The sequence below is a fragment of the Metarhizium brunneum genome, chromosome 7 (assembly GCF_013426205.1).
Source record: "Metarhizium brunneum chromosome 7, complete sequence".
Classification (NCBI taxonomy): Eukaryota; Fungi; Ascomycota; class Sordariomycetes; order Hypocreales; family Clavicipitaceae; genus Metarhizium; species Metarhizium brunneum.
This window is the reverse complement of record NC_089428.1, coordinates 1,910,290-1,935,540: the sequence shown is the minus strand read 5'-3', so window position 1 is coordinate 1,935,540 and position 25,251 is coordinate 1,910,290. Positions and strand designations below refer to the sequence as shown.

General features: G+C 52.1%; 11 protein-coding genes across 11 annotated transcripts; 7 read left to right on the top strand and 4 right to left on the bottom strand.

Moving 5' to 3' along the window:
* Window positions 1-1,467: 1,467 nt before the first annotated feature.
* G6M90_00g111480 (uncharacterized protein) lies at window positions 1,468-2,529 on the top strand (the record flags this gene model as incomplete). The annotated part of the gene is made up of 4 exons (XM_014688230.1): window positions 1,468-1,791; window positions 1,851-2,284; window positions 2,342-2,389; window positions 2,454-2,529. The coding sequence occupies 4 exons, from the start codon at window positions 1,468-1,470 to the stop codon at window positions 2,527-2,529; spliced, it is 882 nt and encodes a 293-aa protein (XP_014543716.1).
* Window positions 2,530-3,422: 893 nt separating this feature from the next.
* On the top strand, window positions 3,423-4,498 carry TRI15_1 (Core trichothecene cluster (CTC) protein 15; the record flags this gene model as incomplete). Its single annotated transcript, XM_014688231.1, has 2 exons — window positions 3,423-3,511; window positions 3,565-4,498. 2 exons carry the CDS (start codon window positions 3,423-3,425, stop codon window positions 4,496-4,498), a joined length of 1,023 nt encoding a protein of 340 aa, XP_014543717.1.
* A 252-nt stretch (window positions 4,499-4,750) lies between these two features.
* On the bottom strand, window positions 4,751-6,430 carry GIT1_1 (Glycerophosphoinositol permease 1; the record flags this gene model as incomplete). The annotated part of the gene is made up of 4 exons (XM_014688232.1): window positions 4,751-5,110; window positions 5,173-5,469; window positions 5,531-5,904; window positions 5,974-6,430. The coding sequence occupies 4 exons, from the start codon at window positions 6,428-6,430 to the stop codon at window positions 4,751-4,753; spliced, it is 1,488 nt and encodes a 495-aa protein (XP_014543718.1).
* Window positions 6,431-7,343: 913 nt separating this feature from the next.
* phnY (2-aminoethylphosphonate dioxygenase) lies at window positions 7,344-8,334 on the top strand (the record flags this gene model as incomplete). The annotated part of the gene is made up of 4 exons (XM_014688233.1): window positions 7,344-7,502; window positions 7,563-7,737; window positions 7,796-8,017; window positions 8,075-8,334. The coding sequence occupies 4 exons, from the start codon at window positions 7,344-7,346 to the stop codon at window positions 8,332-8,334; spliced, it is 816 nt and encodes a 271-aa protein (XP_014543719.1).
* Window positions 8,335-9,044: 710 nt separating this feature from the next.
* phnZ (2-amino-1-hydroxyethylphosphonate dioxygenase) lies at window positions 9,045-9,704 on the top strand (the record flags this gene model as incomplete). The annotated part of the gene is made up of 1 exon (XM_014688234.1): window positions 9,045-9,704. The coding sequence occupies one exon, from the start codon at window positions 9,045-9,047 to the stop codon at window positions 9,702-9,704; it is 660 nt and encodes a 219-aa protein (XP_014543720.1).
* Window positions 9,705-11,318: 1,614 nt separating this feature from the next.
* Window positions 11,319-13,278, top strand: G6M90_00g111430 (uncharacterized protein; the record flags this gene model as incomplete). The annotated part of the gene is made up of 5 exons (XM_014688235.1): window positions 11,319-11,834; window positions 11,898-12,065; window positions 12,123-12,208; window positions 12,277-12,360; window positions 12,414-13,278. 5 exons carry the CDS (start codon window positions 11,319-11,321, stop codon window positions 13,276-13,278), a joined length of 1,719 nt encoding a protein of 572 aa, XP_014543721.1.
* Window positions 13,279-13,644: 366 nt separating this feature from the next.
* On the bottom strand, window positions 13,645-14,445 carry G6M90_00g111420 (uncharacterized protein; the record flags this gene model as incomplete). The annotated part of the gene is made up of 1 exon (XM_014688236.1): window positions 13,645-14,445. The coding sequence occupies one exon, from the start codon at window positions 14,443-14,445 to the stop codon at window positions 13,645-13,647; it is 801 nt and encodes a 266-aa protein (XP_014543722.1).
* Window positions 14,446-15,638: 1,193 nt separating this feature from the next.
* On the top strand, window positions 15,639-16,511 carry CAP2_1 (Adenylyl cyclase-associated protein 2; the record flags this gene model as incomplete). Its single annotated transcript, XM_014688237.2, has 4 exons — window positions 15,639-15,685; window positions 15,746-15,923; window positions 15,998-16,305; window positions 16,370-16,511. 4 exons carry the CDS (start codon window positions 15,639-15,641, stop codon window positions 16,509-16,511), a joined length of 675 nt encoding a protein of 224 aa, XP_014543723.2.
* A 757-nt stretch (window positions 16,512-17,268) lies between these two features.
* G6M90_00g111400 (uncharacterized protein) lies at window positions 17,269-19,323 on the bottom strand (the record flags this gene model as incomplete). Its single annotated transcript, XM_014688238.1, has 5 exons — window positions 17,269-17,683; window positions 17,739-17,974; window positions 18,033-18,467; window positions 18,534-18,829; window positions 18,885-19,323. 5 exons carry the CDS (start codon window positions 19,321-19,323, stop codon window positions 17,269-17,271), a joined length of 1,821 nt encoding a protein of 606 aa, XP_014543724.1.
* A 1,052-nt stretch (window positions 19,324-20,375) lies between these two features.
* On the top strand, window positions 20,376-21,809 carry TRI16 (Trichothecene 8-O-acetyltransferase; the record flags this gene model as incomplete). The annotated part of the gene is made up of 1 exon (XM_014688239.2): window positions 20,376-21,809. The coding sequence occupies one exon, from the start codon at window positions 20,376-20,378 to the stop codon at window positions 21,807-21,809; it is 1,434 nt and encodes a 477-aa protein (XP_014543725.2).
* A 616-nt stretch (window positions 21,810-22,425) lies between these two features.
* G6M90_00g111380 (uncharacterized protein) lies at window positions 22,426-24,623 on the bottom strand (the record flags this gene model as incomplete). Its single annotated transcript, XM_014688240.1, has 5 exons — window positions 22,426-23,015; window positions 23,086-24,073; window positions 24,121-24,308; window positions 24,362-24,435; window positions 24,553-24,623. The coding sequence occupies 5 exons, from the start codon at window positions 24,621-24,623 to the stop codon at window positions 22,426-22,428; spliced, it is 1,911 nt and encodes a 636-aa protein (XP_014543726.1).
* Between the last annotated feature and the right edge of the window lie 628 nt (window positions 24,624-25,251).

Genomic DNA, 25,251 nt, shown 5'->3' with positions numbered 1-25,251 from the left:
GACTGGGGGCTAGCACCCCGTGGGGCGAGAAATTGGACGAGGGATATATTTCACAGATTTAATGCAGGGTCTCGGTATCCCCAGCACCTCTACTCCAGTTGCTGAGGGCATCCCTGGTGAACGTCAGCTCATACCAGCGCAAGGTGGTTATCCGCTTGCCGCGCTGCGCGTCCGATGTGACAAGGATTTCATGGAAGGCTTGGAGTGAATGACTCGATTTCAAAGATAATCTTAAAGGGTGTTAAGGGTCCTTGGTTTTCTTAGAGGAAGGATAAGATTAGTAAATACATAAAAGGAATATTTATGCTTAATACTCTTGCCCAGTCATGTGCTCAGCTTGTATAACCTTTAGGTCCTTTATCGGTGAGGACCCTTTGTCGGGCGTTAAAATTTAAAGTTATTGGGCTATTTCCGCGTAATATCCGAAGCGGCGAAACGGGCATGCCGGCCGGATATTAGAGCCAAGATAGTTTGGTGGAGCATGACGCGAGCACTGCCTTGTCCACGTAAGCAGGTTCAAGGTTACCTTAGTCATGTATTGCCTGAGACTCCAGTCTGTATGTAGATTGGGAATCTCTGTGTTCATGCCAAGCCTTGTTAGGGTTACAATTCAATTGGACCCTAGATGCTTAGCCAGGTGTAATATGGCAAGGGGGATCGATTGTTAAAAACCGACCGGACATCGACCATTAGTAACATTTGAAGGCTCTTTGGGGACCTGTTGCGGTACAGGCACCGTGCCGGGACCGTAATAGAGGTGCCTATCATGTTCTATATTATTATAGTACCGAACCCGTACGGTTCTACGCTCTAGCATAGTATTCATAAGGCATTTGACCAAACTACGTTATCTCTATGCATATAACTCTTAATAAACGGGCTCCTTGCGCCTTCTAGGTACGTGTCTATCAGCCCATGCTAATAGGCGTGGCCACGCTATATACGTTTGTGTCTTAGCACCCCCTATATCTTGTATTACGAAGAGACTTGGATTCAAGTTGCCAAGATCCAAGCTAAGAATAGGGATATGAGATATATGATATTTGGTGGTTTTCCAACACGCTCCGTATACGGCTAAAATGTATGTAGTGGATTGAACTCTATACTCTACCAAACGGAAGGGTCTAATGCCATGGATTCAACGTTAAGAGTATGTAGTTACTCTATAGAATCCTGCACATTATGGTCTGCCATAATCACAGATTCCTTGTCATGTATGGAGAGTTATGGAGAGTTATGGAGAGTAGACTCGTCATCTTTTATTGGGAGACTGGTGACACTATTGGAAAATTTTCACGTGCCCAAGACTTGAGCGGCTTGTATATAATAGACGTTCTTGCTGCCTACCTTTTTGCTTTCCAGCTACAAACTCATACACACCTTTAAATCATTGCTTCTACATTAACGCAGTCCACATATATCGAATCCTTTATCCCGCAGAAAGTCTCACTGCCATCTCAACCCGAAATGCATCTCGTCTCAGCGTTATCAGCCAATGTTTTGGCTCTATCCCTGGCGGTTCTATCGGCCACTACGGCCGCTGCCCCCAATCGAGTTGAAGAATTCTGTGACTGGCAACCCGGCCAAGAGCTCAACACGGTACAGGATACCGTCCGTCGGGCTGACACCACCTCCCAGGAGACTATATTGGAGTTTGATCCCAAAATAGAAAAGCTTATACAACAACTATGGCCTCCGGAACCCGTTGACGACGGACGAGTTATCAACGTCGGCGTGCATATGCATGTTGTGGGAAAACCACAAAATAATGAAAGTGAATTCCTCATCGATGTAAGTAATACACCGCCTCTCAGTTACAGCAGAATTCGCCCCTTGCTTACATCGTGTAGCGTACTGCTCTGGATAAGCAATTAGATTTCCTCAACGAGAGTTTCAAGCCGGCAAATATCTCGTTTACGCTTTCAAGTGCAGACTGGACCAAAGGAGGCATGCTGGCAAGGGATATTTTCTTGCGACGCCCACTAGCAAAGAGCCTCCACCGAGGTAATTTCTCGGAGCTTAACATCTTCTTCTGCGATGACGATGAGACAATTGGTGGGAGTACAGTGACCCTCCGGGGCTATGATCTTGACGACGACGATGATAAATCAGATGGCTGCGTCGTAAATGCTAATACCGTTCCTGGAGGGCCCCATCCTGTGTGGAATCTGGGCGTGACAGTTGTTCACGAGGTTGGCCACTGGTTCGGGCTTTGGCATACCGACCTTACCGATCCAGGAGACTGTGAACCAAATTGGCGAAACGCGACTGGTTTGAGCAATGAGTAAGTTTACCTACACTACTTACCCAAAACTGTAGGGGTGCTGACACAACGGGATAGGCCGTGCGGCGCTCGATGTGACTCAAACTATATGAGCTATGGTGCCGAGTAAGATCTATTCTGTAATTGTACTGTTTTTGCTTTTGTTTGGAGTAGCTAACACAAGATGCAGCGCATGCTTGACAGAATTCACGTCCGAGCAGATTGCAGAAATGAGAAAATTTGCGCGGAAGGAGCGCGGACTTTAATGGAATCTTACCATCGCGGACTTCTATGCCTCTCTTATCGGGATAGTCTTGGCAGGTTATGCACGTTGTGTTACACAATAGAAGATTGGCTCATGTTATATTGTATTGCCATGAACCCAGTATGTTGGTAGAACGAAAATTTGGGGAGAGCGATGCGTGTGAGGACCTTGGCCCGGTGGTGTTTAGGAGCTCAAGGGCTCGTCGGGCTCTTCTTTTCTTGTCCCTCGCTCTGTTTCTTTCTTGGCTTTAGTTTTTTTGGGAATGGTGTAGATAGTTGTCAATTATTTCGTCGCATTCGCTTCAATTTTCAGCTGCTATGCTACCTAACAAACGGCTTGCTCGCAAGGGCAACAGTGAAAGTATCACACTACGACTCTTGAGACAGCTTAGAGTAAGCGACGCTTAATTTCCTCCACAGACAGCGGATCCATACTCTTCTAAATGAGCGGGAAAATTGCGTTCCGGGGTAGCTGAACCTTTTGGCTTTTCGATAAACAGCGTCGCATGAGCTTCCTATTCGAGTCCGCCACCAGTGACTCAATATGAGAAAGAGGCTAGTCGAAGGGGTGGGTGACTCACAATAGCAGCATGCGAGCCCACTTGACGCAGATGAGGCCTATCATGACTGGTCGTTCAACTGCTTACGCTGCCTGCCGCAGAAGCTTGGCATGGAACGTGATTAATTCGTGCATCGTCTGTCTAGAGTTTACGGAGTTGGCCGGATCCCCACGTCTTGGCATCGCCAAGATCTCGGACCAAATCAAAACAATACAAAGAAATGAGTCTTCACTGCCAAGTGACAAGTATAAAAACGCAACCAAACCGGCTGGTCAAGTTGCAAAACCCACATGGTCAACACGTCAATTCCCACAGCACATCCCAACACCGTCAACATGGACAAGGGCGTGTTCAATTGCAGGACTTGCAACGTTGAGTTTAGCTCATCGCAAACGTGGCGCGCTCATGCTAAAAGCGATACTCAGTAAGTCGCTCAATTCTTTTCTTGTTGAGCCTGGTGACGTACTAATTGCATAGTGTTGCAAATCTCAAAGATCGCGTAACCTCATCGGGTGTTGTGTTGCCATCCACCATGGCCAGAGAAGACGAGTGGAATAATCATGGCTCGAGACCAGCACAGAAGTCGCAAGACATAAAATTATCTTTCAATCGTCCTACAACAGAAAGCGACGAGTCAGATGATGAGCTTGCCAGCGGAGGAAACTCAGACACAGAGAGCGACATGGCCCCAACCTTTGTACCCGATCAGTGTCTCTTTTGCGGCACATTGTGCGGTACATTTGAACAAAACCTCTCCCACATGTCAAAAGCGCACTCATTCATCATTCCGAATCAGGACTCTCTCATTGTTGATGTAGAGACTTTGATCTGGTATTTACACCTCGTCATATACGGCTATCAAGAATGTCTTGTCTGCAGCAAGACCAGGCGATCCGTCGAGGGCATACAACAGCACATGATGGCAAAGGCGCACTGCCGACTTGAAATCAACGACGACATAAGAGATTTTTATGAGTTTTCCGAAGCTCCAAAGCCCGAGGACATGATTATCTCTGGGGAATCCACCATGAAGCTGCCTTCAGGAAAGATACTCGGTCAACGAACATTACCCAGCGAAAGCTTATCGCGACGTGCACCAGCTCGCTCGGAGCCGCAAGTCCCGACACAATCAGACAGGTCAATGGCAAAACCTGGGTCAGAATTGACGACGAGAAACGATCGTACCTTGGCTAGAGTTGCCACCCAGTTATCGCAGTTTAGGGCAGGCGATCAGCAGAGTCTTTCCCATCTTCCCGCCTACGAACTTCGGTCTGTACTTGCTTCACGAATGAAGCAATTGAGTGCTGCGAAAAGGGTGGAAAGGAGAATGCAAAATAGGTTACAGACAAGGGGGAACAAGACTCTGATGAAGCATTTTCAGCCTGATGTCCCAGGTAGGCAAAACGGCTAAGCGGATCATTCCAATGGTTGCTGCACTTTATAGAGCAATACATTAAATATCCAATAGGAGCTATGATCCAACTTGTCTCCTTGTTGATATTTACAATATATTGTAATATGATGTGACAAGGGCTTGTGTTTAAACATATGGTGCCTAAAATAGATCTTTTTCCGCAAGATAAATCTTGCCACAAACCTCTGCGCCGTCATGAACAGCCAGTGCTATTTCACCCTGTATCTTCTACGTATACTTTCCCTCATTTTAAAGTTTCCCAGCCAAGTCAGCAGCGGTAGTAGACCCGTCCCTGCTGACATCGCCAAAAACCCCAGCATACCCATGTTGAGCGAGATACTCCCTAAAAAGAGCGTCCTCACTCTCAAGATCTCTCTCCTTGTCAGGAATCAAGAACCACGAAATGGCGGCACCAGTCATGGCAAACGCCGCACCGATGAGGAAAACACCCTGCACGCCCTTGTTCGTATCGCCGAATGAGTTTTGAATAGGGATGAAGACCTGGGTGCCGATGGCTGCGCCGGCCTTTCCAACGGCGGCAGCAAACCCGAGGAAGTGGCCGCGCACAGGGGTAGGAAAGGACTCGGCGCCGCAGAGAAACGTCGCAACCTGCACCTGTTAGCCTGGGTACATGTACTGTTTGCGTTTTGGCGTCGCGGTCGTCGACTTACACCGGGCCCCATTTCTCCGAGGGTGTTGAAGATGCCGTAGAGAACGACGAAGAGGGGGAAGATGGGGAGGATGTGGTGCAGGGCGCCGCCGATGACGAATCCGAGAATAGACCAGAGGACGAAGCCCAGCGTCATGGTCTGCTTGCGGCCAATCTTGTCCATGAGGAGGCCGCCAATCAAAGTACCCGGGATGTAGAACAAGTTGAGCACGGTGCCGTAGCCAATATTCTCCATCAACGTGTCGTTGGGGTTGAGCGTCGCAATGACGGTTGAGCCAAAAATGCCAAAGGGGTACGTCTGCGTGCCTGAATCAGTCTTATGCCAACCCGCATGTTATATGGGGGAACTCGGTACGCACAACAAAGTCGTACATGAACCAGGCCAGGGAGGTGCCGAGCATGGGCTTCCAGTAGCGCTTGATGACGAGCCAGTACGGAATATGCTGCTTCATGGCGTGCTTCTGGTACTGGGTCGAGTTGATGAGTCGCAGTCTGAAGAAGAGCAGTGCCACTGGTAGAAGGATGCCCAGGCCGAAACTAACGCGCCAGACGCCGTCGCCGACGTTCCAGCCGTACGCGGCCAAGACGATGAGCGCTACGATGCCGGCAATCACGAAGCCCATATCGATGGAAAAGTCGGTGGCGACGGCAGTCAGGATTCCGCGCCGTCGTCGCACGGACAAGGTCTCATCGGCGGCTTCGGCAGCGCTCGTCGCACAGGTTGGGTATTCGCCTTTGGGCAGCGCATGTCCATGTTAGCCGTCGCGTTCGAGGGCGTCGCCTGTCTTGAGTCTTGACTCACCTCCGGCCCCGAAGCCGGCTACGCCGCGCCCGATAATCATCATCCAAAACATGCCGCCGACGGTGGTGCCGTGGGCCGCGGTCGACAGGACCAGGCCCAGGACGAGAAAGAAGGTGGCCCAGAAGATGCCGTTGCGTCGGCCTAGCTTGTCAATGGCCCAGCCGAAGAACAACATGCCAAACACCTCGCCGATGAGAAAGGCGTTGGAGACTCTGGTCTTGACGTCCTTGGTGTACTCGTCGGGGTAGAGCTTGGCCAGCACCGTGTTCATGTAGCCGACAATTTGGGCATTGTAGCCATCGGAGAATAGGGCCAGGCCGCCGACCAGAACCATGAGCACCGATGACGCCTTGCTGACGGGTCGGGGTGCGACCTGCTCGTCCTTGAGGTCGACGGCGTTGTCTGCGGTGGACGGGGTAACGTCCACCGTCGTGGCATTTTCACCAAAGTCCTTCATGGCGACTAGTGCTTGCAGAAGCCTGTCTTGTCTGAATCGCTGATGCGGCTGTCCAAGCATCAGCGAGAGGATGACATGCAGAGGGTTGGGGGCATCGAGGTTTTTTGTTTGCGCCATCACGAACCTGGGTGTATTTATGTCCATGCAACCCGACATGTGAGGGTGTAGTCGACAGTCAATGCGTGGCGCTTGACTGTGAGACCCTTGGGACAGGCCTGGTCAGTTATCCGCATCTGCATCTTGTCTCATTCTGTCGCAGCTTGTATCCAGCCCACGTGGGTGCCTTCCGATACAGTTTGAGATGAGCGCATGGAAAGCAGTTGACGTCGCCGGTAAGAAACAAGCCACATGTCCGATAAACGCTTCATGCCCCGCCAATTCCTTCATGCCGGGCAGATTTGGCGTGCGCGTAGCCTGTCATCTGCAGCCACAAGGCGGCATTGTGCCGATGAGCCGTCACCCAAGGGCCTTGTTACGTTGGAGTTGATGAATTAACTGTTGCCGTTGGCCCACGTGTACATTATGAATGCAGATACGGTTCCACATCAGGAACAAATGGCCGTACGAACCATTCAATGTTTGCATATTGCTTTTCCGGAAGCCTTCTCCACACGGATGTGGCTGGATCGCGGTCCGGGAGGAAGTCCGAGTATACGAAGACGAGTCCATGAACACGTGTGTAATTCGAGGAACCTAAATCAACGGCGTCGTTATAAAAAATTCCGCAGTACGGCCGTAATTGAGTTTGGAATCGGGGCCTTGGTATTACACTCTGTGACGGCCTTTGTCTCTTTCACGCTGCAGGGCATCATCACGCGACAAGACTCTGGATTCATCTTAGACCCCCTCCCAGTACAGAGACCCTGCATCAGGCACAATCTCAACGACACATCACGTCCAGATACCCTTCAATATGGTCGTTACCGACCAGCAAATCTCCTTCTTCAGGGAGAAGGGATACCTCATTATCCGTGACTTTTTGTCCCCAGAGGAAGCCGAGAACCTCCAGAACTGGGCGCAACAAGTCCACGACTGGAAGCCTACTACAGAATCCGAATTCATGCCCTACGAGGTCCGTCTTGAACCCCGCTATCTGATCATCTCTGTCCGGAAATACTCATGTTAACACCAGGAGGTAAATGCGTCTGGCAAGCGTGTTCTCTGCCGCACCGAAAACTTTGTCGACTATCACACGGGTTTGAACAGTCTGCTCCGTGGGGAAAAGCTGCTCGGCCTTTTGAACGAATTGGCCGGCCAGCCAATGCACCTCTTCAAGGAAAAGATCAACTACAAGCTCGCTGGTAGCGGTGAGTTGAGCAAAATCAACCATACACTCTGTGGGAAGTAGAATAACCTGAAAGATAGGTGGCTTCGCGCCTCACATTGACGCCGTGGCATACACGCAAATCAAGGACGTCAAGCACTTGACTATTCTTCTCAGCGTCGACCCATCCAACATGACGAATGGGGGCTTGGAAGTTGTCGACGGCAGCCACGAGATGACCATTCCCATCAATGGCAAGACGCACTGCATCGAGGCTGACTGGGTTGATTCGCAGGAGTGGGTTCCTGTCGAGCTGGAAGCAGGTGTGTATTAAGAAGTCTGCCGAGGCTGCGACTTGGTTACTGAACGGAGGGATGTAGGCCAACTTCTCATTTTCCCGTCGTACCTGGCTCACCGTAGCGGGCCGAACAACAGCTCTGATGACCGCAAGGCTATTTACGCCACGTATAACTTGGCGGCTGAGGGCGACATGCACCGTGAGTATTACGAGGACCGCAAGAAGGAGTGGCCAGCGACTCATATGCGAAAGGAGGGGGAGTCGTATGCCAAGGGGGCTTTGACGTACGGGTTTGGGTCGCCCATGTTGAGTGTAGATGCCGGCAAGCAGGTTGCGTTTTGAGATTGTAGTGGTTATTGTACGGCACGGTGAATGGAATTCAATCAAGTCAATTTCGCAATGTAAGATGCGAATGCTCAGGTAACTGTGAATTACAAGTGTAGTGGCTTTGGCTACATTCCAAACAATATTTGACGTAGAGATCCTAACGTCGCCTGACTAACAGAGTCTTGCTGCCTTGGTTGTAAATTCGCATAGTCTGGCGAAACTTTCGGGACAGTTTTCCACCGAGACGGGATCAATACTTTCCAGAGATGAGTAAAACTTTGAACTGCCTATTGCATGCCCTACGCGTGGGCCGAGACACATGGTGTCAACATTGAATTGTTTCACACGCCATTGGGCTCTCAACGCCCACGTGCGTCGTGACGAGCACGAGTTTTCATACTGCCAGCAGGGGTTCGGGCAGCTCGGGGGGAAGTCCGACGGCATGAATTGATCCATAACAGGCTTCGCATGCATCAATTCTTTCCGGTGGACTAATTCTACAGCGGAAATATATGTAAGCTCGTTGCCGAGTTTCCTCAACGTCAGGGCATCCCACGTGTGAGAAGACATTTGAACTCAAACCTTGTCACACCGAACTCCATCGCGCGTCTGAGGAGACGCCGGGAACGACCTCAAACATTACCAATTCGCCAATTTCTTCTTTGCCTATTCTTCCCGTATCAACTCAATTCAAAGTCCGCGAGGCTTCTTCTTCATTCACAGCCATGGCCATGCCAATCCCCAGCCCTCTGGAGCCAAAATCAGTCACGTCGTATCTCCTCTCCGTCCTCGAGGCATCCGACCAGACACCGTACATTGGCGAGCCGATATCCCAGCTGCAACACTCTCTCCAGGCCGCGCACCAAGCGGCCTCTGCATCGCCCCCCGCGGACGAGGCAACCCAGGTGGCCGCCCTCCTCCACGACATTGGCCAATTCGTCCCCGGCAGGGACCTCATCTCGCTGACGGGCGGCCAAGCCGAGAACCTGGGCGGCGCGGCCACGGGGGAGAGCGTCGGGCGCGTCGGGCACGACACCTTGGGCGGCGCGTTTCTCCTCGCGCTTGGCTTCTCGGCCAAGGTGGCTCGCCTGGTGGCATCGCACGTCGAGGCCAAGAGGTATCTGTGCGCGGTTGAGAGCGGATACTACGGCAAGCTCTCGGACGCGTCGAGGAAATCCCTGGCCTACCAGGGCGGCCCCATGCGCGGCAAGGAACTGGCCGACTTTGGAGGCGATCCGTGGTGCGGGGAGATGTGTCGGCTGCGGGTTTGGGACGACGAGGCCAAGGTGCAGGGTCTGCAGGTCAGGAGCTTGGAGAGTTGGCGATGCGTCATTGAGCGACAGCTAGATGATCAAAGGCGCGTGGCAGATGGAGAGATGAAATAATAACAAAGTGACGTGAAGCTCTCTCTCTCCACTGGCCCCGGAATATTGATACTCGTTTTCTGGTAGGCTCAAAGTGAGAATAAAAGTACCAAGCAGTAGAAACCGCTCATTGGCGCAAACATCCAAAGATGCATTGTTGGAACCTGCGCTGCTCCAGGGGGATGGACAACTTCCATGGTTGCATGCAGGCCATGATTGTGCGTGGCGAACACGACTTCAGACGGACAGGCATCCTCATCCCTATTCCAGAAACAATCTGCTAGGTACAGATTGTCCTGTGCGACTTGCATGTAACCATGCTTTGCCGAGGTGTCATCCGTCTTGGACTGCTCCGTAGATTACTTCTGTAACACATCGTGTCACCCAGCAGTCACACATGGCAGGAACAGTCATTAGCGCAGCGCCTGGTAGATGAAGAGAATGACAAATTGGTCAAATTCGAAAAGCATTGTTTCTGATTGCTCTCGCTACCAGTCCGAGCCAAGGCCGGGGCTCGGCTTCGTCGCCAGTCTTGCCATTGTCTCGATGCCGTCCTGCACAAAATTCGACATGGCCACCATGATTCACAGTAATGAGACTTTTGCCTCGCCAAGCGGGACCAACAAGGCAGCATGGCGCCGGATTTTGCCATGATCCGAAAATAGTAGCCCCCGACGATTGTCGGCGTCACCAGTCTGCTAGCAAGGCTAACGTAGTCTGGCTTAATGAGTCTGGTCAATTGCTTCTTTGAGATGTCTCACCCGAAAAGCCGGAAATATAGCGCATGCAACACTCGCCAGCTTAATGTTCCTTCCCACCCTGTGGCTTTTCCTCTCCGCAAATGAGCAGCCATCGCCGTTGTGAACCAGATGCCGGGGCTGATCCCCGGGTTCCCCTTACTAAAACCAGACATGGAAGCCAAGAGTTTGTCAAAGCGGCCCCGAACACACGCCCCAATTCTTAAACGTACATTGAATGACACTGTGGGGATCATGGAAGGTTCAATGTTACTACCAGACTCCATCCTGCGTGGGCGGGAAGCCGTTTGCCCCGTGGCCGTCGTGGACAATGGAGCAGGTCAGACAGGTTGCTTTTTCCAGAGCTGGCTCGTGTTGCTGAAGAGGCAGAAGGCAGAAACACGAAATGGAACCTTGTCACACCTCGTGGTTTTTGCTTCACCTGACGTTTATATTCCTTTCTCGCCTCCGTTCATGATGGGATGGAGACTGATCTCTTCTGCCGAATACAACGGTCCACACACGGCGCGTCGACGTTGAAAGATGCCAAATAGCTTATACCCTAAATTCATGACCAAGGAACTAACAAAAAAAACTGCACAGACCCCGATGAAGCTAAAGTGGCGATGACTTGCGGGGAGGAAAAGACAGTGATATACAACCACTAACAAAAGACTGTATGCGGCATCTGGCTCACTTTCACGGCTTCCTTCTCATACTAAATACCGAACAGTTCCATGTCTATAAGGAGAGATTCCAGCCCACCATCTCTCTTTTTTTGTTTCTTTTCTCCCCCGTGGGTTCCTATTTCAATCTGTTTCCCCGTTATCAACCCAGCCGGAAACGCTTGTGAAGAAAAAAGCTCAGCCAGCAAGCCTTGGGCACGGAGTAGGCAACCATGGCAACCCCAGACTTACTTCACATGTCGATATACGACATGCCGACCTCGCCTACCCTCTGGGACAAAGTCGGCAGGTTCTACATAGGCTTCTGCTGCACGTGGACGCTCCTCGTGCTGTCCGGCATGGCGTTCTGCCTCGTCCACCGCAACAACCCGGCCCTCAAGATCCGCGGGCTGCCTCTCTCCTTTGGCTCCATCATCCTGCTTCACTCGTACTGGGTCCTGGCGCAGATCACGTACCCCGTTGGCCGCTCGATACCCGTCATCCTGGCCTATGACATTCAGTACTTCTTCATGGGCGTCTACTTCCCGCTGGGCATTGCGCTCTTCCACGCCTCCAACCTCCGGTTTCTCCGCGTCGCCAGGCTGCAGAGGCAGTTTACACATCTGCAATCTGAGCATCGCGTGGCGCCCAGGTGCAATGGCGCCAAGACTTCCCTTCTTTGCCGTGTCCGGAATATGAACTACACCGCGCGGACTATGCTGTTTATAGGCATCGCCATGGTGGCACAGGTCTGTAGGATTGTTATTTGCCGCGTGTGTTTCTTGTGCTTTTCTTCTGACAGGTTTTGCTAGGTCCTTTTGACTGTTGGCATGTGGTTTGCTTGCAAGAAGTACCACCCTACGTATGGCCTGCCTGGGACGCAAATCAAGGGCGATACGCTGCCGGAGCAACTGGCTGACCTGGGCCGTGGGTGGGAATGGTGGCCGTCTGTCCTCTGGCAGGTGGTTTGGACGTGGATTGTGAGTCGATTTGACCTTGTCCAGTGAAAGAAATACTCTGATTAACCGCATTTCCAGGTCGCGCCGTACTTGATTTGGCGCGCTTGGGGGATTCGCGACACCATGGGGTGGCGAACGCAGACTATTGCTTGCTGTTTGGCAAAGTACGTAAGCTGTTGTACAGATTTACGGCGTCTTCTCCATGCTAATTGTACTAATTGTATTGTTGTAGTCTTCACGCGACGCCCATGTTCCTCATCGCTTCTTACCTTCCGGCATTTGAAAAAGTCAACGTCTACTTCGCGCCGAGTCAATGGTATGTCTTCGACAACAACGGAAATGGAAAACTTTGTATCTAACGCGATGCAGGATCCACCTCTCCATTATGATTTTCGAAATATTCACCGTTTTCGTGCCCGTCTTCGAAGTCATGTCCATGTGGTTCATGCAAAGGAGAGTCAACCAGAGCAACGCAAAATGGGACACGGCATCACAGTTCAGCAGCGCCTCACAATCGTTCACATTGATGGGCAAGGTCTCAACACAAAGCCTGTACGAAAAGGGCAGGCCGCTGGACTATCTCGACGAAGAGCTCGGGGACCGGCTCCTGACCATGACGGCGCTCGACCACGTCCTCAAGGACAACCCCGGCCCCCTGCAGGAATTCTCTGCCCTGAACGACTTCTCCGGCGAGAACGTGGCCTTTTTGACGCGCGTGGCGAAATGGAAGACGTCGTGGCCCCTGATGCCTGCCGGCGAGCAAAAGCTCGACGTCTACAACGAGGCCCTCGCCATCTACACCGACTTCATAAGCCCCCGCGACGCCGAATTCCCGCTCAACTTGTCCTCGCGCGAGCTCAAATACCTCGAGGACGTATTCGAGAAGCCCGCCCGCATCCTGTGCGGCGAGGCATCTGCAAACCCCGCCACCCCTTTCGACATCGAGGCGCCCATGCCGCTGAACCGGGAGGTCTCGCACTCCGACATGGCAACCCTCGCCAAGTACCGCGGCGAGATACCCGCGGCTTTTACCCTCGGGGTGTTCGACAATGTCCAGAGCCACATCAAGTACCTCGTCTTGACCAACACGTGGCCCAAGTTTGTGTCCCAGATGCAGTCGCGGAGGCGGTCGAGTGAAACGGGACGCAGCGTGATTACCGACGCCTCGGGCCGCTCGCACGGCAGTCGGCTTTCTGCCCGTCTGGCCAAGTTGCTGCGCGACTTGGGCATGTAAATTCTAAAATGGGGTTGATGGCGCCGGTATATAGTGACCATGGACGGTCGTGAAAGGCAGGATATTGCCTTGGAATACGTATATTTTGTACTAAAAAATGGCTACTTTAGCCCATGTTGTTACATTTCTTATCCCATATTGCACCATATTCCAGTCTAATACTGTACAATTTATTCATCATTCTGCCTCGAGAGTGAAGAACTGCAATTTTGAAGACGACATGCATAGCTTGTGAGGCGCAAGTAACCCCGGACTGCCCACGAAATCCGCACCTCTAGCACCTCTACACTGATAAAAACAAGGCAATAGAAATTATGATGGCCGTTGAAATCGTAGTCCCAAGCATGAACGGCTCCTTCTGCGCCGCTAGGCTCGACTCCCAATTCGTATCGTTGCACGGCCCCGCGAGGGAAGCATTCGGCCAAGAATGCAAATTGGCACACTTGCCGTGGACAGCATACCCCGCGTCACATTCCGGACCAATTCCTCTGTAGCCTTGGCCTGGCAGGGCTCCGGGCGGGGATGCGCGTCATCGGGGTCGAAAACAGGACACATGGTGTTGGTGCTGTCGCCGTACTGGCTCTGGTTGCGCGCGGCATGGCTGTCGACGCGGTCGACAATGTTGACGGTCCATACCGGCAGCGGGCAGGCTGTGCTCTCGTTGCCCTGGAAGACGTCGGGTGGTTTCCCGCCGCGGGTCACGTTGAAGAAGATCTTGCCCTCGGCCACGGGGCGTTTCGGGGCGAGCGTGACTCGGTTGTTGTCTGGGGTGCAGTTGCGAAGCATGGTCATGTGCCACGCAAGATACCACTGCTCGACGGTGCTGTTGATATATATGCCGGCGGAATATATCTTGGTCATGGTTTGCGGTCCGCTGTAGTTTCTTGATGTCCACAGGTCTGCGCCTCGCAGGGGAAGCCGGTCGCAGTCGAAGCGCGAGGGTTCTTCGCCGACAGACCCCGTTTGCCAGAAGAGTTGGAAGTTGTGAGGCCATACCGGCGCTGGGTTCTGGATGGCGAATACGATGGGAAACGGGTACAAGCGCTGATATGTCTCGTTTGCGTGGGGGAATACAAGGTCGATTTCGGTCGTGGTAGATTGGGCTACGGCCACGGTCAGGATGCATGGCGCCGCCAGGAGGGAGAGGAAGAAGCATGGCAGCTCCATGATGGTGATGAATCACAGCACCGCTGGTGATTTGACTGCTTTGGATGTCGCCGTCGGGGGGAGGGAGTGGTGGCGGTGAATAGTCAGTGTAACCGAATCACAGCAGAATGATGTTGGACTTGGACTGTGTAATTAGTCACTATGACGACACTGCGAATGTCCAATCGCGTGTCAAGTCATATATCATGTGAGCATTCTTCGCTTAGGGAGACCCGAGTACGAACTCGGACCAAGAGGTTTAATTAATGAGGCGGCCAACACATTCGCCCGTACCCGTGTTTGATGGAAGGGAAAGGCCGCAGAGAGATGCCGGTACCACTGGGCTAACTGGTGAAATGCTCATCAGTTGCGAATGCGAATAACAGCGACCAAGGTCTATCATCGGGGCTTGCTCCATGTGTCATCTTCCGATGAAGTATATCAGGTTCCCGCCGTCGCGCTCAATATCATCTGATACTGTATTATCATGGAGTATAATTCCTGTTCAACAACATAATTTCAACTTCCTACTGTAAAAGACGTGAATCATGTCGCTAGATGGCTTCAATCAAGGACTTACATCACTATTTAATGCTACCCATAGCTGCCAATCGTAACAAAAAGGCTTCTCAGGGACGTGGATATGTGAAAAAGTCGGTCCAAGTGTGGGCCGCAGAACTAGCATCTTCAGACTTGGAGAAAACACCCGATTCCATGAGAGGATCACACCGACGAGAGAAAATTAGGCCACGGCTATCTTTGTCCCCTCGTTGTCCTTAAAGAAGCCGGTAGATGAGCAGGTGGATGTGTCGATTCTAATTCTGGAATCTTCGGGCGCCTGGACCCGCGGCACCGCGCTGCCGGTGCCATTTGAGTTGCAGCCTGATGGCGTCTCCCAAACGAGCTCCATTTGCATGGGGTTAAAGTGGACTGGATGTAAAGTGGCGTCAGGAACGAGAACGGTCAATGCCAGGCAACACTGGGCACATTACGTATGCAAAGAGGGACAGAAAGGCTGAGCGGTGCCAAACCAGGCATCCATAATGCCGATTTGAACAAAGACTCGGGGTTGTTCCAACATGATTTGCCGTAATAAATTACAATGTTGGATCTTTTCAAAATCCAATCCCAACAAGCGGACAGTGTGAACTTTGAAGTCTGACCTTGACTTGATCCATGGTCGGCCGTTCCCAGCCAAAACTGGGCATACCGTCATGGACAACAATAGGGCCATGCACAACCTGTCAACAATTATTAAGCGGTAGGCATGGCAAAGTTATTTTGTGCATGGCGCCAAGTTTGTATCTGACAACAATGCCAGATTGGAAGCCGTCGTCTCGCGCCTCGAAGATTTGTCCGTCTTTGATGGTCCAATTCTCCCCAGCACACTGACAGACTCGAATTCCGAGGCTATTCAGGCCTTTGACAACTTTATCGACTCGTCAGTCAAACAATACTTGCTTTTAAGTAACCGATTGGGTGGACTGGTTGCCGTGCAGGTTTGTAGAGCGGTTGAGCTGGCCGAGTTTTATTATCTACTTGTCCATTTGCTAATTATTACTGTGAACCAAAGGCTGCCGAGGTTTTCAAGGGATTTCAAGAACAGAGAAAATTCCTGTGCATTACCACGCAAACCGCCAAACCGGATCCAGCTACGCTCGAGACTTTACTTGGACCGACCAAGGACGCCATCGTGGCGGTGACGGATATTCAAAGAAAGAATAGGTTTGATGGAATGTATGTGCATTTGACTGCTGTTGCGGATGGAATCAGGATGCTGGCATGGGTCAACATCCACAGTCGGCCATTCGTCTTTGTTGAGGAGTCCCTTGGTTCGGCTCAATTTTTTGGAAACAAGATACTCAAAAATCAAAAAGAAAAGTAGGGAGTGTCCATCACAATTTATCCGCCTGTCAATTACGACCGAGGCTAATTATAATGGTAGAGACAAGCTGGAGGTGGAATGGATCAAGTCTTACTACCAAGTATGCCAGGGCTTGGCCAGTTATGTTAAGCTACATTTTCCTACAGGAATTACTTGGAATGCCCGCGGAGGGTTGGCAGAAGCAGTCATGGGATTGCCTTAGGTGGTATTTCGACACGTGGCAAGTAAACTAGTTAGACTGAAAGCGCTGGTCCTTGTTGGCCGAATTGAGATGCTGTAATATTTGTATATAGGTATGTATATGTTTAACTCACTACTATTACGCATATCGGACCATTGTGTCGTAGGCTGCGCTGGAAGCTGTGGACCAGTTTGTTATTGTAAGGTTCATTTCGCCCATGTTGCTATACAGCAAGTACGTAGTCGTAACTCATCATTTTCTTCCTGCCTCAGATGGACACCTCAGATGGACAGCGCGGTTTGTTGAACAAAATCTATACGAGTACCGGGCACATTGATACTATATCACAATCGGCGTTCAACAGCCTTGTGTTCAACTCTCAAGGCGGTCGATGACAAGCAGTCTCTCAGGTTCTCTTGCCGCTTTTTAGAAGCTTTGTGTTCTTGCGGCTATTGTAAATAATGTGAGCGCCTCGGCGGTCATGGAGTGCGTTGCTGTGCGTATCAGAAGAGAGACACGACAAATACAATCCCTCAATTGTTCATCCAAAGTCTATTTAGGATTCGCTTCTCTCATGTTCAGAGATAATATTGCGCCGGCCCCACCAGACCTGACATGCTTCAATGTTGTTAAAGGAACCAACGAACTTATGCTACATAACCACCAATATAGCTACAAACTGACATATGAAACTTGACCATGATATAGGCCAAATTGTGGCGGGGGCCGAGGGAATGGACTCCCTATAGTATATACCAAGCCATTAATACCGCGTGCCTCAAAAAAAGGTATCCATGCCTGCTGGCTGTCCACTGATCCAATTTGCCAAGAGCGCAGACATGTCCTGAGACTCCCATTGCGGCAAAGAACTTGTCATCGACTCATCAAACACCTGTTGCATCGTCTCCCCAGCCATGGCTTCAGACCGATGAACCCCAACGTCCAGTTGCAGCGAGTCTTGTTGCCGGCTGTACGTCCCTACACAAGAATTCCGCGCTTCCACCAATTGTCTAGCCAGCGTTGCAAAGGTCCCGCAAACCTGGAAAAGCCGCTCAGACGTCTTTGAGGAGCCCTGAACCTTGTGCAAAATGCCCACCATGTCGTCTAGAAGTTCAACATCGTCCATGCGGCTGCCTGCAACGGCATGAAGAAAAATGACTACGAATGAGCTAAAGGAGGAGCAGTGCAAAACCCTAACCAAGTTAGTCTGTCAAAGTATCACGCTCCAAGAGTGAGTGGTGGACTTACCAGTTGGCATAGTCCTTGTCCTCGAGGAAGCCGGAATCCAAGTAGCCAGAAAAGCACTGCATATGGCTCTGCAGACACAAGCGTGCTGCATGGAAGCAATGCGTGCTGATTCGTGCCACGCTTCCCGTCATCAGTGACCCCCGAAGAAGAGACGTCAGTGTCGAATAGTACGTTACATCCCAGTGTTTTCTCGACAAGACGAATATTTGCCTGTGGTTGACGAGGCTAGGATCTATCTGCTCAGGTGTCAACTCCAGGCCGTCAAATACTCTCCAGACTTTGAACTTTCTGTACCTGTTGGAACTCTGCACGCACCTCGTGCATATTGGCTTGAAGAGAATTGATGTGCTGCTCTCGGTCGGGCGAGCTACTTTTTATAGCCATGGTTGAGTAGAGATTATTGTAAATCTGGCCCTGGATCCTCGCTAGCTTGATAGCAACTATGAAGGATTCATCCCATGGCCTGACCCCTACAATAGGTGACAAGGCAGGATACTTGGCGTCTATCTCAAAGTCTTGCATATGGGATGAATGCCCCTGTAGAAGGGACATGTTCTTGTCGAAAACGTATACCGTCCAAAAAAGGCGGCGCATGTGCTCTCGCCTCCCCGTTTGGTCATTTCGATACGTAATCTCCCGGTGGTACCCGAGTCTTTGGTATTGACTGGCAGCGGCTGATATAAAGGTGGCGCAGAGCAAGGGCTTCGTTTCTTCCTGTGCTTTGATCATCTAAGAGCTCTGGGTTAGCAACATGACCCCCTAGCGCAATGGGCAGTATAAGAATATGCATCTTACTCCCATTGTTAGAGCCAGAAGATTTTCAAAACTTGGTACGGCGAATACATCATACGTTTCAAGTCCAGAGTTTACGTGTTGCTCGCACTTGTCGAGAAGGGGTTTAAGGTCGTAGTCATTACATAGAGCGGTTGAGAGCGTTATATGTTCTCTTAGCAGGAAATATAGAACCGCGTGCAAAGCAGTGATGTGGCCGATGGTTACAGAGTTGGTAGGGAAATAGACTTGTCGCGACAGGTCCTCGACCAAAGCTGGGTCGTTGATGGCGTATGACGAAAGAAATACCGGGTGCTGTTCTAATAATGTCAGCTATTTGCTTCAAAAGAGACTAGGCTACGGCTAGGTGCCAACTTTTGATGTGTTGTAAGATGGCGATTATAAGATTCACAGGCAGAGGTAGAATAATTGAGCCGTGGCTGGTAGCCTGAACTCTGTTAAATTGATAGTCGGCGGTTGACGGCGTCGACTTGGTGTCTCTGAGAGCCAACCGCAGCGTATCAAGGGTGGTATCGACGTCGGGTCCACCCTGATGCCTTTCTATATCAGTTGCCTGTTTTGCGAATTCAGCAGCCTGAATTGAGAGGTCGTCAAAGGACGAATGCCCCTGATATGGACTGGTCCCGGTGGTTGGTTCGGCCATGGACGGTACAACATCAGCCCTGAGGCCTCCCATCGGGCTTTCCAAAGTCGTGCGATAATCGGCTCCCCGTGGCTGGGGATCTTCTGCTTCTGCCAGTCTTTGATTTTCTACCTCACCAAGCCTCTTTTCAAGTACATCGACTCGTTCCATCCTGACTTTGAATTAGCATAGTCTTGTCCCAGGTGCAATAGTAACGCACAGAAGTGATATTCTATCAGCTCTCGCTCGGCTCTCGACCGCATTGTATGGAGTCTGGCAAGCAATGCCAGATGCAAGGCAATTAGAGCAGGGGGTAGATCTGTCGCAGCGAACCTGTCACCATTCACTTAGCACCTAGTTTTGCTTATCCTCGTCGGATCAGTACCTTGCGGACTTTGCAAGCTTCACACTTGGGAGGATTCGTTAGCGCAGAGGATTTTCAGAAAATTAGCAGGAGTCATACTGCTCGCGGGATGCCTGATAGCCGCAGCCGTCTGGCTTGAATCGTCTCTCCTTCCCCGTTCCTAGACATGCCGTTCGGTCGGTTCATTTCGTACTCTTTTGATCGTGGAAAACTGCATAGCTTCCGCGGCGCCACGGGCCCGAGGCCGATTGTACCAGACTGCAATGATCATGTGACACAAGTGCTCGTCCCACTTGGATAGAATTGGATGCTTGGTCAAATGAGAAGGAGAAATGGAAAGGGTAATCCCCATTCTCGGCTTGAACATGCGCTGGGCTACGACTGGCTTCCGACGGCGCCAATGTCAAGGCTGCCGTTGAGGTGCCAGATCTTTCCTGGCCAAGACATGTTCCGCGAGGCGCCGAATAGTCTGGTTCTCTTGACATTATTGTTGCCTGCTGTCCGGGTGTTCGGGGTTCGGGTGTCCGGCCGTCCGGTTGTCCGGCTGTCCGGCCGTACTCGAGACCCACGAACTGTACTACGTCACATGTCCACGTAAACACCCTTCGTACGATGTCTAATCACGAATAACCTGTCGCGTTCCCATGTATTCTGTGGCTTGTTCCTTGCATTCAAGCGATGCAAGTGATACCTGTCTTGTGTCCACAAATATAGGCCCAGAATTTTCAGCCATCCAAATGTAACAAACTGTGGCTGTGGCCCATGACTTGATCTTTAAAAAGTCCAACTATATAATGCTATGTAGTCGGTAAAGCAGGCCGATATGAATTGACATTTCATACCCACACGCAGCAACACCATGGCTCACAATTTGAAATCAGAGCGGCTTACACCGTTGGATACAATTATGCCCAGAACTTATATCAGAGCATTCTTAGTATTTCGGGTTGCTAATACAGGCGATGCAGCCTTGCAGAAACTGAGGGCCGGCTTAGATCTACTAGCAAAGCAAGTTCCATGGTTATGTGGCCGAGTTGTCTCGGTGTGCCCCGACGCCGACAAGGCGGCCTCCTTCGAGATCCAATGGGGTCCATGCGAAAATACGCTCAATATGGCCGATAAAGGTTCAACCACAGTCTCATACAAGGCCTTTTGTATGGACGGCATGCAACCCACTGCGATACCCGATAGCGTGTGGCCGATGCCAGACATGGCTGGCAACGACCTCACGGCACCAGGCGCGCCGATATTCGATGCAAGTGTTTTTCGTTTTGCTGGCGACGAAGCGATAGGGCTATGCATCTGCTTACATCACAACGTTGTAGATGCATTCGGATTCGCAGAGATTGCCAAACTCTGGGCCAAAAACATGGATAGCCCGGAGCGATTGACCCCCATACCGACCCGTGACGGGCCTGATCGGCTTAGACGACATCTCTCCTCTGACCTCGAAATCGCCTCGTCAAAATCTCTCGACGCCCTCTTTGCTTCTCATCCGGAATTTTCCAGAATCCCCCCAAACTTGCCTTCCGAGTTCCACCCTTGCGTCTGCAAGGTATTTGGAATACCGGTATCCCAGGTTCAATCTATCAAGAATCAGCTAAGCGGGCTCACCTCGACGACACCAACAACAAACGCCGTGGTTTGTGCTCTCATCTGGAGTGCAATCACAAGATCCCGAGCTCGACGCAATCCCAGTCTCCTCAACCAAACGAGCCGCTTGGTAACTGCTGTTAACGGCCGACCTCGTATCAATGCAAATCTCTCGGGTGAAGGGGAGCCGTTCCTTGCAAATCTCGTTCTTTATGCCATGGCCGCCATCCCAGCACCGGACCTTGATGTCTCTACTGAGAAAGGCCGTACACAAGTTTTGGCAAAGATCTGCGATGCCATTTCTCAATCTCAGGCACACAGTCAAATCAACTCCCGTGGCATTGCCGAAGTTTACAACTTGGTAGAGCGCGTGGGCCATCATGGGAACATCCATGTTGGCTGGGACTTGTTCAGCTCCCAGGACCTCACCATCACAAGTTGGTCCGACCTCGATCTCTACCAGGCAGACTTTGGTGTAGGACTTGGTAAGCCAGACTGTGTCAGGGTTCCATGTTCTCAGGCGGATGGCGTCGGCCTCATACTGCCGAGAAAGTGGTCTGCTTCCACCAACGATGGATCTGAAGTGGTGGAAATCATGGTTATGCTACGAGACGACGATATGAATGTATTGGAGGATATTTGGGATAACCTTTTGGTACACGAACTTCACGTTGCCATTGAGGCACGGGCTGAAACTTGAACCCGACAATGGTTGACTCGAGACATAGCTTAATCCTTTGGAAATTTAAGCAAACTACTCTATTCATCATTGATCGTGACGGTAATAACCCCCTGGCAGATCCTTTGGGGTGATGGAATTGCATATAAAGTGCTCATAGTCGATCTCGTTCCGCATGGCCGGAACATATGTCGGTAAATACGACTGTGAAGAACCGTCCCAGTAGTAATAGCCTTGGAAATTCGATAATGTACACGAATGTAGACTTATCGCATGTGTCTATACTACCGAGGGCGATAAATCGAAGAGGCTCTCATCTGCAACACTTGGAGTATACATCTGTCGCATAATAATGGCAAGTCGACAATAAAAGACTCACAACCAATTCTAAAGGCTCAGATCCTCATCTCGTGTCATGTATCATATCCATTCAGAATTCAGTACACCCATTGACTCCTTTTTGTCATCGCTCCGGCATCCACCATAAGGAGTCCAGTTCATCCACCAGCCACCAAGTTCCCCAACATTACAAACTTCCAGATTCTAATTTCCCTCCGGGGGCCCTTCGGGGACCCTGCCGGGGGCCGCCTGCGGCGAGCATCAGTGCATACTACATTCGCAGCAGCCAGACAATCCATCACAAGTGCGCCGCGCTCTCGTGCAGAAACCTCGTCGGCACAGGCACCCACCCGGCCCGGATGAACTCGCCAAACCCCTTGCCCAGGTTATCCAACAGCCCGGAGCTGCTGACGCCCCTGCCCAGCGCGCCGTACACGACAAAGTGCACGGCCAAAATGCCGGGCAGCTCGACGCGCTCGACAAAGTACCAGTCCCGCCAGTCCCCGCGCATCAGCTCCCTCAGCTTGTCCCTCGTCATAAAGGACCGCAGCCAGTCGAACTGGTCCCTCGTCTGCACAAACAGGCCGAGGTTGACGTTGCCGCCCTTGTCGCCCGAGCGGCCGAGCACCACGTCCCCCAGGGGCCGCATCGTCTTGGGCCCAAAGGACGCGAGGGGGACGGGATCCGCCGTCTCGTAGTTGAGCCGCGGGAGGAGCGGTTCCGTGAGTCGCGGCGGCCCGACAGGCATCCGGCGCAGCTTGCTGGCGTCGTCGGCGTCGGTGAGGACGGTGGCGGCCTCGGAGATTTCCGCCTGGTCCACCAGCGTCGGCAGGTAGCCCAGGAAGGGCTTGGGCTCGAGGGTGCGGAGATCCCAGGAGCAGTGCGCGCCTGGACAACGTGTCAGTACAGGCTTGTGTCATCTGGTGCTTTCGTGGCCGAGGCCGCGGGTCGTACGTACCGGGGAAGTGGCTCATAAAGACAAAGTTCCAGGCGCCGGCGACGGCTCGGCAGACGCTCCTGTCCTTGGCCTGCGCAAAGATCCTCATGTAGGTCGTGGACGCGAGCTGCGAGACGGGGTTCTCCTGCGGCGTGCCGACTCTCTGAAAGTCCAGGACGTCGAGGCTGTCCAACAGGCCCCATTCGTCCAGCTTGCTCTTGACCTGCGCCTCTTGCACGTCCCACTTGTGGTCGGTTGCGTATCCGCAGGCGTTCATCAGAATCTCCAGCTGGTAGCCGCCCTTGTAGAAGACGGCCAGCTTGGTGGTGGGCGGAGGCGGATGGCCCCTGGCGCCGGAGACGTGGACGCGGTTCTTTGCGGCTTGGGGCTGGACCTTGACGCCGGCTAGGTCTGCCTTGACGTCGCTGTTGAGGTAGATGTTGCCCTGGAGCTCGTACAGGAGCTGGCATCGGACCGTGTCTGGCGTGACGAAGCCGCCCAGCTCCTCGTGTTTGGTGATGACGCATTCGCCCTGGTGGGCGACTTCGGCGATCGGAGGGCCGAGGTTGATCAAGGCGCCCACGGGGTATTTGTACGCCCCGGAGAAGTTTCCGCCCGTGGCATACGTGGAACACTCGATGAGATGGCCGGCGACCAGCGCTCCCGCGAGTTCGTCATAGTCTGTTTCCTCCCAGCCATGCCACCAGGCTGCGGCTGCGAGGACAGGAGATGCATCGGCCACCCGGCCGCATATGATGATGTCGGCAGCCTCATCCAGCGCGCGTTTTATGGCGCGATATCCGAGATAGGCGTTGGCCGCCACGATGGGCATGTGCTCCGGGTCCTGGAGAAAGGACAGGGCATCCTCGGCAAGTTGGACATGCTTGTTGGCCGAGTCCAGGTGGATTTTCGAAGCTGTTGCGGCGTCGGGCAGAATGCTGTGAACTTTTTGCATGAGATTGTCGCCGTCTACGTAGGCAACACGCAGGTCCAGTTGTTTGTCTTTGATCTGCGATATTGTTAGCAAGAGTTGCAGAGTGGCATCATGTTTCGCACCATGTTGTGTGTCTTTATGGCCAAGCCTCTCGGGTTGAGCCCGCCCCCGTTGACGATGATCTTGATGCGCTTCTCGTTGGCAAGATCCAGCGTCAACCGCAGGCCCTCGAGAGCCGTACGGACCCATCCGGTCTCGATGGAATCCGGCTCGCCCGCGAGCTTTTCGGCTTCGGCAGCCATGTTTGCTTCTATTGCCCAGGTTTTAGAAACACAGGGAAACGTGTCAGCAGATGCTACATACCCGCCAAGTAATCGCCAGTAATGACATCGACAGAGCCGTACTTGGCCTGGTTGTACATGTAGACGCCAGGGTCGCTTTGTGCCGTTAGCAAGCGCTTCACAAGCAGCGCAAAGAGGCACCAGAAAAGTCATGGCCTCGATACGTATATTCACCCAGTAAGAACAGGTTCAACTACGAGGGTACACACAGACCTTACTGCCCCAGAACAGTTCGCGATCCGAACGGGTCGCTTGCGCGATTGGGAGGCCGGATTGGCCGTCATGGTGGCCGAATGGATGTAGGCGCGACTCCCAGGAACGGTTCCGCGAGGCAACAAGAGGCAAGGAAAAAAGAAGCAAGGCAAGGCAAGGCAAGGCAAAGACAAAAGGTAGAGTCAGATGATAACCTCCTGTTCAAGACGGAGCTCGGCCGGCGATGCGGGGAGCTGGCAAGCGGCACGAACGGAAGTGTGCCGAGGCAACATTGAACTGGGGACGCCGGCATTCTGGACTCCATCAATTGATGTCGCCTTCAAATCCAATTTGCCGGATTGGGCGGCCACCTTGCGTGTCTCGGCACCACGTACCTCAATCCGCAACCATCCATTGGACCTGTTCCATGGGAGCTGAGTCGCTTGCTTTTCATTACATCCTTTGTTTCCGGCCACCAATGGGGCCTGGTTCCATGCATGACAGCCCCCAAGCCTGCATGTAGTTATTGACGCTTTTGCACAACCAACAGCCACCAGGTGGTCACGTCTCACGTCATATCAAACACAATTCGAATTGCTAGCCTTGCGCTGTGTCGCCACACCATTGCAGCCCAACCCCAGAGAGAAAAATGATAAAAAAGAAATAAAACGCCCAACACCGTCCATTCCTCATCACCACCGCCCGTGGCATACGTCCGGG